General features: G+C 40.9%; 2 protein-coding genes across 4 annotated transcripts in view; one reads left to right on the forward strand and one right to left on the reverse strand.

The window, feature by feature from the left end:
• Positions 1-874: 874 nt before the first annotated feature.
• On the forward strand, positions 875-14,467 carry LOC133346449 (sperm-associated antigen 8-like). The gene is made up of 6 exons (XM_061558024.1): positions 875-1,060; positions 9,377-9,536; positions 10,874-10,919; positions 12,448-12,559; positions 12,793-12,855; positions 14,294-14,467. Exons 1-6 carry the CDS (start codon positions 989-991, stop codon positions 14,384-14,386), a joined length of 546 nt encoding a protein of 181 aa, XP_061414008.1. The 5' UTR covers positions 875-988; the 3' UTR covers positions 14,387-14,467.
• Positions 14,468-14,923: 456 nt separating this feature from the next.
• Positions 14,924-18,164, reverse strand: part of LOC133346447 (atrial natriuretic peptide receptor 1-like) — a 96,514-nt gene continuing 93,273 nt past the window's right edge. For 2 of the 3 annotated variants that reach the window (XM_061558020.1, XM_061558019.1), the window contains 2 exons: positions 16,468-16,559; positions 14,924-15,097 (listed from right to left, as the gene is read on the reverse strand). In XM_061558020.1, the coding sequence (XP_061414004.1) occupies positions 15,035-15,097; positions 16,468-16,559 (155 nt within the window). In that variant the 3' untranslated portion in view covers positions 14,924-15,034. Of the gene's footprint in view, positions 15,098-16,380; positions 16,560-18,164 lie in introns of those variants that run through there. The other variant, XM_061558018.1, reaches the window with a different exon arrangement.

Below are 18,164 nucleotides of genomic sequence, written 5' to 3' on the forward strand. Positions count from 1 at the left end.
ACCTTTTCATGTAAATTCCGTAACTGCCGCTACGTATTCTACATTTGAAATTACTCGCATGACCTTGCATGGCCCCGTCTCATCTGCGTTGGCATTAGTTAACCACCTCTCCAAAGCCAAACTTACCGTTATTGCTAGAATTTTCTGAAATAATTTCACCACTAATGAGACAGTGACTTTCTCCTGGGATTGGGTGGCACAAGATCTCATTAATATGCATGACATGCGTGCTTGGCATCACGTCTCCGATTGATGTTATGCGCTGTCGTGAATATGAATGAAATCTACATAGTATACTGCATTGTTTTTGTTTACTTGGAATGTTAGTTTTTCATTGGTAGAATAAAAATTTCTAGGACATTAAATAATAATTTATACGTATCTGGAATTAAGTCTCATGCTGCCCTGGTCTGCTGCCTTCTTCAACAATGTGACTGGCTTCAGTAACACGTCTGACATGTAGCCATACATTTACGGTTCACATGGGTGTAACATGAATGTAGGGGGGTGGTGCACACTTCCAAAAGTTTCCTGGCCACGTTAAGGACTGTCACAGACTCATATTTGGTGCAAGTGCTGTTATCGAGTTCCTATGAAGGTCAGAACGCCCGGCCGCCTTTATCTCCCCAGTGGCGATGTTCACACACAGCACCAGGTACTCTCGTTTTGAGGCTGAGTCGACCTAGGGGGGGGGAGACCCACGAAACTGTTTCAAATATTCGTCACAGACGTTGGCCGTGAGCGGAAATCGAACTTTGCCAGCGGAGGTTCGTATCGCAGCGCGGCAGTGTTGATAACCCCCCTGCTCCATCGTCACAACAAGCGCTTCTGTGTTGCCCGGCAACTTGCTTTGTTGTTGATACGCCGAAAGAGTTGTAGCCCTCGACTGGCTTCAGATACCCCCCTCCACCTCCTCCTCCTTCACACTCATCTCTGTGGCACTGATTTCTTGTTTTGCTTCGGGTGTTTGTTTTAACCCGGAGGAAACATGGAATCGACACACAGTGGGGGTGAGCCTCAGCTGCTGGAAACGAAACCTCGGCAAAAGAACGTGGAGAAGGTACCACATGGCCGGGGAAGAGTTTAAGTTGTCACATTTGATGAGTTTGTGTCTCCGCTTTTAAAGTTATTTCTGCGGGTTTGTAAGGCGCCTTCGGTTGACAATTGTTCACGAAAGTACTCTTTATGTCAAATGTAATTAATGTTATGTTTATGCCTCTAGACTACTCGAGGTTTAATTAGATTGCGTTTGCTATTGTACAGAATTGTGCTTATATTACATCCTGGTGTTTATTCATGAAATTACCAATTGATAGTACAGTATATGTGTTTTTTGAAAAACACAACACTTTAGCCTGATAAGAAAACATAGGTAACAGGGGACGTTTCGGGCAAATTACCCTTTGTAGCACGCAAATAGAAGGTCCAGCGAGATGGAGCGGATAATACGAATTGGAGACTGCACTTAACACCATGGGGCCTAATAAAAAAAATTGTAATGTGATTTGATGACCAGACTTTAAATTGATATTTGCATAGTTTCATTACAGTAGGTACTGAGTAACAGACAACCCCTTTAAAATAAAAGAAGTATCAATAAACCCATTTCTATTAAAAGTAACATTCTTATTTCACAAAATAGGTTTTGTGGCTGTTCTGTATTCCTGCCTATTTACTGTAAATGCATTGAGGGTACATATGATGACCGGTGTTATGTTATTCCACATTGTGATCAAAGTACAATATAGTATCTTCTTGGTTCTTTCGGTAAAGTCACGTAGAAGGGAAATAATACAATAGTACAAATAAAACATAATAAAATACAATTGTATAAAATACAATTGTATTTTATATAATTGTATTTTATTATGAAAGAACCAAGAAGATTAATCCCTGCAGTCACGAAAGCTTCAAATCGAAAAATACAATATAGTATTTTACATTTAAGAAGAAGTAATTCATTCATATATGTGATCTAAATACATTTAAAAGTGATCTTTATTAAATCTTAAACATCCTGTTAAATGTAACTCATGTCTTGTGAATACATGAACATCTGCAAATGTGTAAATACAAAGTCATATATTTACAACACATGTTTATTTTATTTAAATGGTCTTGATAACAAAAATACTCGGTTTTCCAAAGGCAATATTTCAACAACCAGATGTACAAATAGATATGAAGATCAGCAATCGTGTTGCAGTGCCACAAAATCTGGCTTAAAGTTACAATTTTAGTAAGTAATCCTGGCTTTGTGGCAAGGCATTTTTGAAGGAGAATCATTAAAACCGTAAATTACATAAGAGGCTTCGTTTCTTCAGGGCGTTTATGCCCAATTGAGAACACTGAACTAGCACTAGTGAAATCCATGAATTGAATGTCCTATGTCTACCCAAGATGAAAGTCCGCATACGTACTTGCCTTTGATGATCTCACTCTAATGGTTGTGTGAAATACACTGTTACCATTGTAATGTACAGAGCAATTGCAAATCCACGTGATGAAACGTTTTGTGTGGATCTGCTGATACAGACGGTTCCGAAATAGAAAATTATTGATTGTTCACCTGGATATCAGTATCATGATTGAGATATAGTTTGTTAAAGCGCAATAAGTATGTTCAAAAGGACAGTGCAGCACTGAAACCGACATAATACGTGGGAAAAAAAGAGAAGGTGAAAAGAGTTTCTGGGTTCTCAGTTCCAAGGCCTTTTTGCCTTGTCGGCCTTGGTTGTTCATGTTTAGAATGAAGGTGCTAAGCGAAGGTAGCGTTCCTGGTGGGTGAGGATGGGAGTGGAACATTTTTCCACATGAGTGATTATGAATTGTCGTGATTCAAATTCGCATTTACATTTAAGAATCCCATTTTTACCATTGCAGTTAACGTTAATGCCTCAAGTGGTTGAATGGGGGACATGAACCCTTTAAATCGAGATTAAATAAACATGGTTTATTATGCACAGCATTTTATTAAAGTATTATGAGCATAACAATTGGCGTTAAATAATTTATTGTATTTTTCTACCCATGGTGTATGGGGTAGGGCAACCCAATGCTATTGTCAGTTTCGATAATTCAGCGTGCATGCTCGGTACTAAATCCTACAGCTAGTTCAGTTTCTGCCAATCAATCCTATATTCTAACGGGTTACCTGACATAACACATCTCAGCAGCTTTGGGTGGCCTTTCTGTTTGCGTTTCAGGGATGGCAGTCCAAAGTTTGTATGTTACTCAGCAAGGTTTTGTGTGATAGCCACGAATATGAACTTGTTAAAAGAGTACATCTGAAAAGTTCAGGTATTTTGGTTTCAAGAACAACATCATTTGAGTACAGTATATGAAGTATCTTATATCTATACCCATTTTCCACATCATTAAATTAATTCGTTGCTATCATCATCATCCTTCATTGTCTTCATCATCTTCATGCATATCTATAATTGTCATCTTCTTTCCGCAGCTTTGTCAATCGATAAGCACCCTCATCGTCACCCACACCACTATCTGGGAGGCTCAACCATGATGAGCTCATCGCTCGCCCCTCTGTTATCCTAGCCCACATTTACATAGCAACGCCCGCTAAATCACAAAGCCCTGCACACACATTTAGTGGCCTCCCTTATGTAACACAATCCTGCGGAGGGAGCTTGTAGGAACGTTGGGTTGCTCGGTCAATGGCCAGAGTCAACGGCGGCGTGGTGTATTCCGCAAATATGCCCGACTGTGAGGGCGGGCACAAGCCGGGGTGAGTAGGTTAAACGTTGAGTTTTATAAGGGCACCACGGGGTGACCAGCCCCTCCCCACCCAGCCCCACCCCTCCCACCCCCCACCCAGCCCCACCCTCCCCACCCAGCCCCTCCCCACCCTCCCCTCTCCACTAGCCCCAGCCCTCCCATTTTTGGATTCACGATGGACGGACGGACACAATAATCCCCTGTGGGCTGGTGGAACCAGGTGGTTCCTACCAGTATAACGTTGGCCCTGCATTTTGGTCATAGGAACCACCTCCTCCTCTGCCAAGCACTACTCAGGTCAGCCCCGCCCTTTGTCCGTATGAGGTCAGACAATTAAAATCAGGACAGCATCCCAAAAACAAACATCGACCACCACATTACCTTCCTCTTCATCAATCATTGCCAGCTAATTGTTGAGAACATAAAAAAATGAGAATATTTACATTGCACAGGTGAAATTTAATATTTTTTTCAATATATAGAATTACATTAGGAACAGAAGACTTATCAAAATCGTTGTGGATCAGATTATTGTTGATATATTATGTTGGTCTAACATGCAATGATGATTTTTTTTGTTTCCTGTTCTGCAAACAAAACAACGTTATATGTTGCTCATCTGTTTATTTATTTTTTCATCCTGCACATTCAGTACAAGTCCACAGTGTTTCCTGCGGGTGCCGGTACTATTATCACCTATTTACCAGGTTTTTTTTTGCGTGTGTTATTTTTGCCACCTACGCGGGAGCATTGCTAGGTGTCGGAGTAAATCAGTAAACACGCCAACCCTCCACGGGGCAGGAGAGATGCATACCCAGCAGTGCTTTTGTGGAGGAAATTGATGGGGTGGAATTGTCGAAGCAACATCGTTTATTTTACCATCGCATATGCGCCCTGGCCAATTAACCAGCCACATCCCAGTTCAGTTGTTGTGCATGGTGTATATAGATATATATAGATATACACCATCTATTTCACATATAGTTTTCCATTGTTAATCTCTTATTCACATACTTCTATAGTCAAGCATTCCCCCCCCCCCCCCCCCCCTCGTTCAAAGGCGTGTTTTACTTTATTTCTGTCCTGGTACCTTAATTGTACATGATGTAACCGTCACTTCATGTACACATTCACATATCTGGCCTTTCCACATATCTACCGGTATCTCAGTCCCCAGCGAGTCTGATGTGTGACACACTCGAACCGAGCATGCACGCTCTCGTCTTTTGAAGTTCGGTGGCATGTGTGAGGACAGGGTCAGGTGGGGGCTCTGTTGCCATGCCACCTACGAGGCACGCCGTTTGTCAAACGTAGTAACACCATCGACAACAGTTTTTTTTTTGCACACTGCCCGAGGGCATAGTGACCCAAACCACCCCCACCCCTAATCTCTTTTGCAGGAAAGTAATAGTTATTATGGATACAGCAAAAACAGGGCAAAACATGTGTGACAACATTTTCAAGTCAAAAAAACTATTGTGCTAAATGAAAAATAAACTAAACGCAGCTTCAAAAGAAATGCGCTGGGCATGGGGTGACATTGCCAGGAAGAACTCGGGGGTGTCCCTCCATTGTGTCTGTGTACGTGAGAGTATAGAGAGTGGTTAGCGAACTTTGCGACGAACCCGGCGACCCAAGTTCAGTGGTTTGTGCAATATTCTATGATCCTAGATACAGGGGTTTGGCTCCCACATACAGTTAAGATCATTGGCATGTGAAATCCGAACCTGTTTGTACTGGGCATCCGTGGGTTGGGTCAACCTTAAATGGATACCTGATGCAGTGTGTAAATATCAGCACTGGGGAGGTAAAGGCAGCTGAGCATAGTGCTCTCTCTCTCTAGGTGTGTTCCTCTGTGTGTGTCTCTGTTTGTCTCTGTGTGTGTGTGTCTCTCTCTCTCTGTGTCTCTCTAGGTGTCTCTCTCTCTCTATGTGTCTGTGTGTGTGTGTGTCTCTCTCTCTCTCTGTCTTTGTGTGTGTGTGTGTGTCTCTCTGTCAGAGCCATTCTCTGTACACCTTGGGGTGCGATAGGGATGTCCTCTGGCTCCCACATTATTTAACATCTATTTTAACCACGTAGTTCGTGAAGCATTCAATGGCTGTACCGGAGGAATTTCCATCTGGTACAGATACAATGGGAGGCTGATCCATGCCCGGGTACGGTCAAGGGATGGCTCCCTATTGCTCAACCATGTTATGTATGCCGATGATCTGGTGATTGCTGCTCACTCAGAGGAGGAGTTGGAGGTGCTGCTGCTGAACCTGGAGCTTGCCACTAAGAGGTGGGGCCTTACCATCAGCCCCACCAAAACTAAGCACCTGCCTGGGTATTTTGTACAATCGGACAATCCACCCCCACAACTCCAAATTGGTGATAGGGCAGTTGTGGAGAGAGTGGAGAGTTTCCCATACCTGGGCAGTGTGCTCATGACCGGCTCCGGTTTAACAGCTGAGGTCTCCCTCCGAATCAGTCGAGCGGCATTATATTTTCATCGGTTGCGTAATGCTGTGTGGAAGCTACCTTGTCTCTCGCTCCGCACGAAGCTCCAGGTCTTCTCGGCCATGGTCATTCCCTCCCTTTTTTGCGCTTGTGAAATGTGGACTCCTTTAATGGAACATTTAGGCTGGCCTGCCTACGATCCATCCTGGGTTTAACCAGGCTGGAATGTGTGAGGAGCTCACAAATCCTTGAAAGATCTGGACAAAGTCCCATCGGTGAGTTCCTACGGCAGGCAAGGCTGCGTTGGCTGGGCCATGTACCCGCATGCCCAGCCACCGCATGCCTAAACAGCTTTTGTTCGGCCGGATCGAGTGGGCTAAATGGGCGTGGCACGGGCTAGATAAAAGATGGAGTGATGTGGTACAGGAGGATGTGGAGCTGAGTGGACTTGCCGATGACTGGTACCAGCGGTCTCAAGATCGGCCTCTGTGGAGGAGGCTCGTGAAGGACGCCACTGGGCAGTTGGAGGCAGTCGCCCTCAAACAACAACGGAGGGCGGAGGAGCGACGCTCACAACAATGAGCGGAGCGCCGGGTGGCTAAAGCACAGCAAGTTGGCACAGTAGGGGGCACAGGTGGTGTATCAGCCAGTCATCTCAGTCAGTCGACCCGTGGCACCTGAGTCTGCACCATGACCTCCTGCCAGCGGGCATTCGACACTTCACGTGGCCTCAAGGTGCACATGGTCTGGCACAAGCGTCGTGGTGACGTCACCGTCACTTAGTGGCGAATGGCGGTTGTTGTTGTTGTCTCTCTGTCTGTGTGTGTGTCTCCTGCTGTGCGCTTTATCCCCCTAGTGGCTGATATATCGTCATTACACTCGACCCTCGATCATCTCCGCGCCTTTCCTTCACCCTGTTCAGCGCTCTATCCCCCTAGTGGCTGATATACCGTCAATACACATTGACATGCTAATCTCTCACAATACAATGGCCACCTCCTCAGCACAAGCTCTAGCCCCCACGCTCTTGCCCGATGCGGCAAAACCCCCCGTCCCCCCTTCTCGGCTCTATATATAAGGACTTGTTTCAGCAGCCTGTTTCTCACTCCCACCTGAAGACGGTTGCTTGTGTGGCGATCGAAACGTTGTGATCTATTATTCTTTTTCTACCTATGTGACTTTACCGAAAGAACCAAAGAGTATGGATTCCTGCAGTCACGAAAGCTTCAAATAAAGTATAAATCAGCTCGGGTAATTTGAAGACAGATAAATGCAGCATTTTGTTAAATAAGTAAGTCTATGGGCAAATTCAAGCATGTATGTATACAGATTGTTGTTCTTAATTAAGATTCCAAAGCATTTGTACATTTTACAGGCCATTGCATAGTTTGGTGGACTGTGCTGCCTCATTCACTAATCTACAAACCTGATATAGCACCTCCAGATAATCATAATTTTGTCCTTTGTGGAATTGCCTATGTGAACGATGTTCCAAAAATGGCACTGCCACACATGGTGCTCTTTGCAAATATTTAAGCATGTATGTATGTATGTAGAACTTATTTCGCACCATACGTATCCAACCATGTGAATCGGAGGTGCGACTGTTGACTTGTTTATGGAGCTTAACGACGACTAAATGCATTCACCTTTAATACCTTGACAAAGTGGCACTGATAAAGCCTTCAAACATTATGAAATGCTACCCCAGGTTCCCCGTAGGTGTAAGTGCATCAAAAATAATGGCGTCAATTTTGAAAATAGCCAAATGTTCTTGACATTCCCAGGAATATATATCTACAGTTGTGTATCATGAGCTATGCACTGTCTACTGCTGAATTCAGGGTTCCCTACAGTCACCATCCTTCACAGTCCTGCAATGCCACAAATCATCTGGCACCAGCGCATAAGCTGATCTTTCCTTTGGCTACCACACCTTCACCAGCTTTGTCCATATTATATAATTTTTTCCAGTAATGCATCCTGCCCAAGACCACTTTATTTTCTTAAGAGTCAAAATTATGTATTTAATTTGTGTATATTCTCTGATCCAAATATTCCTATTTATGTCATCACAAGCATACATCTCTGCATGTTTTGCATACTGCCTTCCATAGAAATGTATTGAGGCATACAAATAGGAGACATTACTTTTGTTGTATAGTAGAACCACACGGAGACGGAATTTACTATAAGGGCTGTTACCGTTTATTAAACACTATTACATTCAGCACTCAAGCTCACACCAAGGGTAGGTGCTCTCTATTCTTGGTCCTTACCCTGGACCCCCGAACACTATGTCGTCCTACCCTCGGCTATCCCTTGGGCTCTCTCACTCGGGCCGGGGCGGGGGCTCATTCAACACAGCCCGGCAACGAGGAGAGAAGAACCCACTCTCTCTCAGCCGATCCTCACTGAATACTTGGAGCCCTACTCTCGGCTATCCCCTTGGCTCTCCCACTCGTCTGCCCCGGACGGGGGTTCAGCCAACACCATCCGGCGATGAGCGGGAGAGATCTCCTGCAGCCGATCCACACTCCGGGCTCCCACAACGACCACGCCCTCGTCACGGGGTCCCCGTTAAGTACCCCTTGGGTGGCTCCTCCCCCTAACTCGGACCCGCCTTTGTTCCCGAAGGTACCCCGTTACAGCTCCCGTGAAATGACGTCATCCTCCGCTGTCAACTCGCTCGCACCTCCCTCTGTATGCCCTCTCATGGTTGCTCACATTACTCCTCTACACTTTTAAGGCATCCTGCACACTTACCATGACCGTTACATCAGAACTATACTATAGTTGCACTATAACCGCTTGAGTTCAGGAGGAATGGAATACATTTTATTTGAATACTGTGGCAAGTTTTTCCTCCGCATATGATAGTTCTAGTTGGTGAGGAAGTATACAACCTTGGACTATTTAGACTTAAAACTTTCGTGACTTAAGTAATTCATATTCTTTGATTGTTTCGGTAAAGTCACGTAGATATACTTTACCGAAATAACCTAAGAATATGGAGTCCATTTAGCCTACTCAGAGTGTAATTTCATATATTAAGAGTAGGATTTAGGGTTATTAATGCATGACAAAATCATTCAAATATTTACACATCAAGCTGAATAAATATGGCCAAAATGCAATCGTACTCCGTCATGGAGAGAATTTGTTTTATATCGTGTGCTCTTGTATGTCTTTGCATCAGATGAGGCAACATGTGGAGGAGGATAAAGGCCTCACCACTGGCCCGCCCTGTGGAATCCACTTCAGCATTGAGAGCGCCACACTCACAAGAAAAAGGGGTGTTGAGCCCACCAGACAAGACATCGACAGCCTGCCGACTAACACAGCTTTTCGCACCAAAGGTGAGTAGCGAGAGGCAGGTTGGTGTCTTTAGCGTACAGTATCTGAAATACTGGAGCATTTAAAAACAGAATGCTAATTTCATACAATTAAACCCAATGAGCAAGGTATGGCAGACCAATGTATATGTTATTATGATGGGCGTACACCAAGACTGGGAGACAACACGTTTTATTCTCTTAACACAACCAACACTATTCAACATTCCAAGGTTAACTATGTACATTCCGAGCGACTATGTACATTACAGGTTAACGACGTAAGGTGGTAGCCACTGTTCGTAACCACTTGAATGGATTCCCAAAATGGTTGAACCAGAACTGCCGACAAGCCGTCGTGTCATCGTGTCGTCACATACTGAAGAGCGAATATCGGAGAAGACGACAGCCACGCTCCCTCTTGGGGCTCGGATTATATTTCCTGTGGCGTGACCGAGCTCCGCCTCTGGTCACGCCCTCTTCTCGATCCTTCGCGAAGACTCTGGGTCCACATCACGTGGCCCGCTCACCCCCATCTGGGGGCCCCCGTGCCCCCTCGTCCGGTCACGTGCTCTCGCGGGTTCACCCGGAGTGTCATGTCCTGACCCGACTTCCGTGACATCGGGAATCTGCCCTCTAGTGAGCCCTTGTGTATAGTACACCCACTGTCGCCATAGAACGGCCCATTTGTGTCGTTCCACATGCACTCGTACTCACGAGGTGATGGTTTTCTGGCCACAGTATGGTATACTTTCACTTACGATTCTAGTGCACTGCTGATTGAAATGCCTCTTTCCAATTTATAGTCGAGTTAAACGCCTCTTGGAATCGGGTTTATCCATGATTATTTCTATTTACAAAGTGGCCCTTATATTAACACTACTAAGAGCGAAATGTTGCGAATGGGCACTACATCTACCCTATTATATGTGGAGCACAAGTGATGATTGTGGGAACTCTACATGAGTGGTGGGAGGGATGATGATGGTGACAATGATGGATGAAAATGATAATCAAGATGATGATTGTTTAATTGATTTAATATGATTTTGTCCAGACCTCCAACTTATGCACGCATAGTATCATGATCACGTATCTCAACGTAAAGATTGATGAGTCCCAGTGTGAATGCTCTGTATTTTATGTAAAAAAAAATTGTTACGAAAATATTACTAACGATTGTGAATTAACTTCTCAAAATATTGTCCAAAATACCACTTGGTCAAACAAAGGAAACTACACAAAAATATCAAACACAAATGTTTATTGTTGACAAATATATTGTTATACGGTACAGCCGCTGGACACATTTCCGTAGAAATCTGTGCCCATTCCACTACGAGTATTATTTTTTCCCCCAGGAAAAAGGGAGCTGCTACTGGAAAAGACTCTTCGTGACAGAATAAGGTACGGAAAGTGTAAAGATTAATATTGCATGGCATCATACCACATGCGTGTAACCCAGTACCATGGAGGCAGGATTTGTGGATCATGCTGATTTAATATGCATGAGACTCTCAACCTCCAGGGCTGTTAGGTGTTCAGTAAATGGCAGTATAGCAAGTAGGCTGTTAACCCTCATACGTTATGGTTTGCTGTTGTCAGTTTCTTATGACATGCAACTTTTGAAGAAATTTGTCAGTTTTGCTTTATCTAAATATATCTTGTGGCCTTTTGTTTTCAGAACACGCTTACCGTGTGTTTACATATATACTGTAGCGACAACAATATAAAACTTTTCTAAGATAATTCAGTTTACTTAAACAGGGGTTTTTTAATAGTGAAATTCAAGGTCTTGTAGCTATGACAGTGCATTGAATATATTATTAAAGCTGCCACATATTTCTTTCTTGACATCCAGTACAAATATAATCTCCATTCTGATATTATACATGGCAGTCGATTACAGCATGACCTTTCATACGTGTTCGTTTTCAATATTTTACGATAAATAATCATATAATGCAGATGCAATTTCTGTTAATGGATTTGACCAATCTATAACTGTCATCTATAATTTTCAATGCTTGCTTTTCTGGAACAAATATACAGTATAAACATATCGGGGTTGTTTATCACATCTTAAAATTAAATATTTAACTTTCAATATAGACTTCGTAATACATATGCATTTTAATTGAATTCACCTCTAACATCAATATACTAAATCTATTATTTAGTGCACATTTGGGGGTAGGGCAGGAGGGAAAGTACAGTTTGGTACAAAAAGGCTAATTGAAAGATATTTGGTCCATGTGGCTTTTTGGTATCTCTGTCTCAACAAGTTTTTCACTGCCCTGATACAGAAACTATACCAATTAAGATGGAACAATTATGCAATCGGTAATTTTTTCATCAGTTCGAGTTTAAATTACAAAAATAAGTGGGTGAACACAAACCACTGATGACAATAGTAAAGAAGAAGAATAAACTGCAATGGTTGGGACATGTGACACGAAAAGGGGAACGATCCAACATTATCTCACAGGGCAGGGGAGAAGGAAAAAAATAAGAGAATGACCCCAGATCAACTGTATGACAAATGTGATATCATGGACTGACAAGCCGGCACAACACCTGACAAAGACTGCAAAGGACAGGCAACTGTTAAGAGAGATGACAGCCCAGGCATCGGTGGTGCCCTCACGACCATTGTGGTTAAGGGAGAGATGAAGGATGAACAAGTGTTATTGGTAACACCTGGAAAGGAACGAGGCCACAATATCATCACTCTTTCCCTTTGTTCAATATTGTATCGAAAAGTCACTTTACAAATTCTGTATTACCACATCACCACACGATTTGCTTAGCAGCAACTAGTTTTACAACGTATTTCATCAGGGATATTTGTGACAGATAGATATACTGGTGTCTAATAAGTGCTTTATAGAGTGCACAATAATCAAATGCTGGTTCTGTATGATTTAATGAGCAGCAAGGAGGTACTGGAGAGGTCAAGTCCTATTGCTCCACTCAAGCAATATTCAACAACAAAGCAAGCTTTATTTCATTACACCTTGGAACCGGAGCCCCCTTTTCCCAATAAGGTAGGCCGGAGGCTTGACCACTTGTGATTAACAGTTAAGTTTGACATATCGTCTGCAACAACTGCAAAACGTATTTTTAAGTATTTTCTGAGCGTATTATTACTACTATATATGTGGAAACTAAAATCCATTTGACTCAGAAATGAGTCAGTGCTTCCTTTCATTCTATTTTGCATTTTCCTTAGCCGAAAGCAAATTTACATTCAATTTAACACTTGTCTTGCTGTTTTCAGGCACATAATTATCACACGGAGCAGCCAATCACCTATTGGTCCAATAATGTTAACAACATTCAGGTGAGAGCCTACACTGTTTTCCCGATTTAAAGAGATAAACCATGAGTTTTGATTTTACATCCAATTCTGTATTTGGACATTGAAATGAGTAATCTTCATTTTGTTATTCAGAAGATACAATGTATGAACCGACAATGCATTTTGTCCTTTGTTTTAAATATCTGTACTGCTGCATAAGAGACTAATGCCATCAAGAATGGAAGAACAAATGTCACTGGAAAAAAGTATACATTCCATGGCGCCCAAAGTTATTGAACACTTTCGAAACGTGTTTCATATTATTGTATAATAGATAATACCACAGCACATTGTTGCAATTGGAACCGTTGCAATAGCATACATATAACATCGATTATAAACAATACATGTAAAGATACAATCATTTTTCGAGTTATACTTCATATTACTTCAATCTCATACGAATAATGTGACTTCATGAACGAGCAATTCACAGGTAACTACATCGCTCTGCTTTACTGGAGGGTTAGTCGATGAGCGGTTGGGAAACGATGGGGAAGGCTGACAAGAGATTTTGTTGAGGAAGAGTTTTGTACAATTGTTTTCTATCATGCACAGTAACATTGTTACCGTCATCATCATCATCAGTATCACCTTCATGCTTATCGGAAATTGTACTACCATTTAATTCCATCTTGATTTTATGAGGACAAGAACGCTTCATATCCCCAGTGTCTTATTTTGAATCCTCACAAAGGCTCGTCTTCCACCTCTACAGAATTGGGTTTTTATTGTTATATACATGGTCATCTCATTTCCCACAATCGCATATGCATTTTCATTTGTACGTAATGTGATTTCAATTTGTTTTTCTTTACCTCGTACATAAAAAAAACACTTTTAATAGATATATAAAGGTTGAACATGTTTTATTGGCTACACTCCCAACTGTTTGATCCGTGTGTTGGCAGTAAGGCAGTTACCACAAATTTTCAATGGAAATAGCAAAGGATGCGAAACATAAGACACATTTTCTAATATTGGCAAAAAACTAATTTAACAAACGCATTAATTAAAACCATTATTTTTCGCTGGCATCATCTCCATAATAGTGTTTGTCCTGGCCATATATGTAATGTTTTGGTAATGATAACAATCTAAATAAACAGCATTCATACGGAGTACATCTCTGCAGCATATCTGAAATTACCCACGTAATGGTTTTACTTCCACCAAAAATATATGATTGTTTGTCTGCAAGATTATCTTGATATTGTTTGATGTTTATTGTACTATAGCCATAAGAAAATATGCACAATTTTAATTCAAAGTTGCAAGAAAGTATTCCATATTATAATACCACTTACATATGTAACAACTATAGATGTGTTAGGAAACACTGCTTAATAAAGATATTTTAATGTTCTCTATTATATACAGTACTTGGATGCTTTATAATGTGCATTTTATTATATTTTAGGGAGTAACAGACATCAAGTCAAGAGAGAAACCCTTTCTCAAGAACACCACTTTTAGCAAACCAATCAGCGAGCGCCTGGACACACCATTTTAATGAAGCAATTTTAAATATTTAACCCAGAAAAAAGTGGACGCTAGCGAAATTCATTTTATTACAGGATACAGTATAATATATACCAAGGATACAATAATTCACTTACCTTTAACCTTTAGACTGCACATATTTTATGCCCGCCAAACAAAATTGTAATACTAAATGTGTGTGAAATAAAACTGTAAATCATATAAAATCCATCGTATTCAAATTCCAAGTTTTTTCGTTACATTTTGTTTTCAATATTCATCACGTGTTGCTAAACACAGTATTGCTACAAAGTTCCATGTTGTTGTGGTGTTCATGTCAATATCAATTCAATAAACATATCACATTTAGAATGTTTCACATTTTAACAAAATAGTTTAAAGTGTTATTTACAATATGAACAATAGAATGCAATCCCATTGGAGTCCAGGCTACATTTTCAGGGTTAATTTCATGATTTATTATGGTATCTTCCAAACATCCATAGTGAATGTAGGTATGCAAATGATTTGAAAATATCCCGTTACATATACAAAAGTGCAATAAATACAGTACTAATAAACAGAAACAATTCCATCTGCTCTTCAAGGAAGGTTACAATCAAAAATAATTCATGTGATCAAATATAGTAAAATATTTACATCTTGGTTGAATCATTTGTTACGCTTCTGGATTTTCCTCAATTTCTCCCAGAAGCCAATATGTCCTCATTTTCCCCTTTCCCTGCAAACAACGACAGTTACGAGGAAGAGAGGGGAAGCGTTCCCAAGTGGTGAATAATGTGTAGCAGGCAACACAATTCCAATAAGCAGTTATAATTTACAAACATAAATACAGCACAATGATGCTCCTCTTATCTGTAATGATATGGGAGAGACCCTATAGCAGTTATACAAAGCTATGGATAAATAAAGATTCCATCTCAACCAGGTAACAGCTCGTTAAGATCAGGAGGCTCTATTTTTTTTTTTAAAAGCTCCTATCAGAAATTTAGGAGATAGAAAAAATAAACAGCCATTTGTCAATCCACTGCTGGATTAAATCCTACACATGCTGTCTCAGTCATGGTGATTGTTTGACTGAGCATTGCCACGCTGATTAGTGTAGGTTTTAGTTGAAGTGGAGCCCAGGACCAGTTCAGATATTATTCCCCACTGATGTTTATTCTGGCCAGTAATTAAATGTAGGTCACTGCGTTTATAGTACAGTGTGCTAACCACTGCACCACTGCTCCATCCCATTTTGTGAAGCTTTTATGAACGTATCTAAACATTGTATTTTGCAATGACAGCCAAATAACGGTTAGGTTGTCACTAACACCTATCCCAACATGATCATTTGTATGCACATCTGACGCACATCTTTCTTTATTGAGAGCAAAGTGTAATACTTCACCTGTTCTGCAATTAATACAACACATTTATTATACAAAATTCCTCTCCATTTAATAACATCTTCACATTATCCATTGTTATGACAATGTCCCTCTGTATTCTTCCTATTATCCATTAAAAAGAGATCGCAGGAAGATTACTCTGCAAATAATCGGTAGGTCAGTACAATCTTAGGGATAATAGGCATCAAAGGACATGACAGAAGCACAAACATGAGTCTACATTTTTCATTTTTTCAAAACAAAGTCAGGCAGAACACAGCTATAAATATGAATTTTGCTTCATGGATTTTAAATTGCCTTTGTACATGTACAAATTCAGCCCTTCGGTCAATTCATTGCTGTGATAGATTATGAATCAAGCAATTCGAAAATACCTATTTTATTTGTTATACGTAGTTAAGCACGTGAAAAATAAAAAAGTCTTTTCATTACAAGCTTATGAATGGCATTGGGATAATCAAGACTATATTAATTAACCAATTTGGAGCTAATTTGGAATATATATATGTATAAAGCCATCACATTACATTCATGAGACCCTATATTTAAATAATATTACTCATGGAAGATTGGAATGTATGCACATGTATGAATATTTAAGGAATGATTGTTAAAATATGCAACAGTAAATAACAGTAAAATATAATTTCAAAGTGCAAAATAAATGCAGTTGCAAAAGAAAATGTTCTTTATATACCTTCATTTCCACATCACCGCGCAACTCCAGCCTGAAACAGCCAAACTCATCCAAAACTTCCTTTGTAGTTTGTGAAACGTGAATTTTTAAAGCTGAAAAATAGAAGAGAGGAGATTATTATTTACAAACGCTAGCAGCATCCCCATCAATGTTTCAAGTTCATTTGACTTCACCAGGTGAGAAATCTAGAGACCAGGACAGCCTCATTTGCAAGAGTGACCTAGGGTATTCGTCTTCCAGTGAGGGGCAATGATTGCTATGTATAATTCAAATTGAGTAATTTCCTGGCAATTATCAAATTTGACAAATATGAACCTGATGCCAGAACACAATGGCCTACTCGTGCGAATGACGGCACTGTGAATCAGACTGCATATTATGTGTTTTTTCACCCACAGTAAAAATCAGGGCAGCCACTTGATTTCAGCTGTGAACCTCTGCAACAAGCAATGACACACTACCGCTAGCCCATGTCACCGCCCTTTATGTGATGAATAGGACAGTCGGACAATTCTTAGGCTGTGCTAATTACTTGGTTTAAGGACATCTCACAATGATTGGGGGTTTCTCTCTGTAGCAGTTCAATTTCAGATTTGTATCATCATTATATGTACTACTGATGTAATTGTGAGGGGAGGGAGCAAGATATTTAAATTGGAGGATTGGAAAGTCTATGGCCTGGGATTGAAAGCAATTACTGACCTTCATTAAACTGTCATTTTTTTCTACATAGTCCCCGTTGACATCCAATGTAATTGATCCATTGACGTCCCAAGGTTTTAATCTCCACACAGAACAACTCTCTATCTCACCCCTTCAACCGTGCATTGACATTACACGACTACACTCTCACGAGCAATGTCCCAGCTTGTCTCGCCTATTTTTTTACTGCATTGCACAATTTTGCAAGTATGTATAATACTACCCTGTGATGATGCCAACATGTTGCAAATAGTTTTACTCAAACCGCATCCCTCAAAGTTGAGTTCAATGCATTTACAGCAGAGGCTTACACTCTGAAAAGGCAATGCCTAACCATGCCAAACTGGTTCATTTCTGGTTGACAGATTACATTCTAAACGCCCATCTTACAGACACCTTGTGTATACTCAAATTGTCAGCTTGTATGGTATCATATAAAAGGTCAAGATTCTCAGAAATCTTTACAATTGTCAAACAGTTGTTCGCAAGGGGATCATCAACTGTATTGACATTTGAGTTGCTCAAGTTGGAAGATGCCCAGGCTGTGGATCGATCATCTTAACAAGCCTCTTTCAACACTAACATTGTGTACCCCTCTCTTAACCATAGAACACGATGGAACAGATTCACATAATGCATGTCCCATATCAGTAATGGATTTCAGGCAGGGTCATGTCCTTCTTTTAAATATATTTTATGACTGCTTTCAGCTCAGAATTCCACATTTTTCAGTTCTCACAAAATGTCATTTTTATACCACAGTAAAATGACAGTTAATCTATTGCTATCCGATGTTGTAATTCTCTCATAAATAGTATAATTTCAGGTGAACATTCACCCTTTATTGTAGAAAATACTTGTATGTCAGGCCACAGATTTCAATCACACCTGGTAACTGCCTTGTTGCTTTACCGTCATGAAATGTAAATAGACCACCCTTTCAACCTCAGGGTCTGTGCCTAACACATGTATGCCAAATAGGAGAAGCAAGCTAT

Source organism: Lethenteron reissneri, chromosome 24, assembly GCF_015708825.2.
Source record: "Lethenteron reissneri isolate LAM-NWPU_2019-01 chromosome 24, ASM1570882v1, whole genome shotgun sequence".
In the NCBI taxonomy this organism is placed as follows: Eukaryota; Metazoa; Chordata; class Hyperoartia; order Petromyzontiformes; family Petromyzontidae; genus Lethenteron; species Lethenteron reissneri.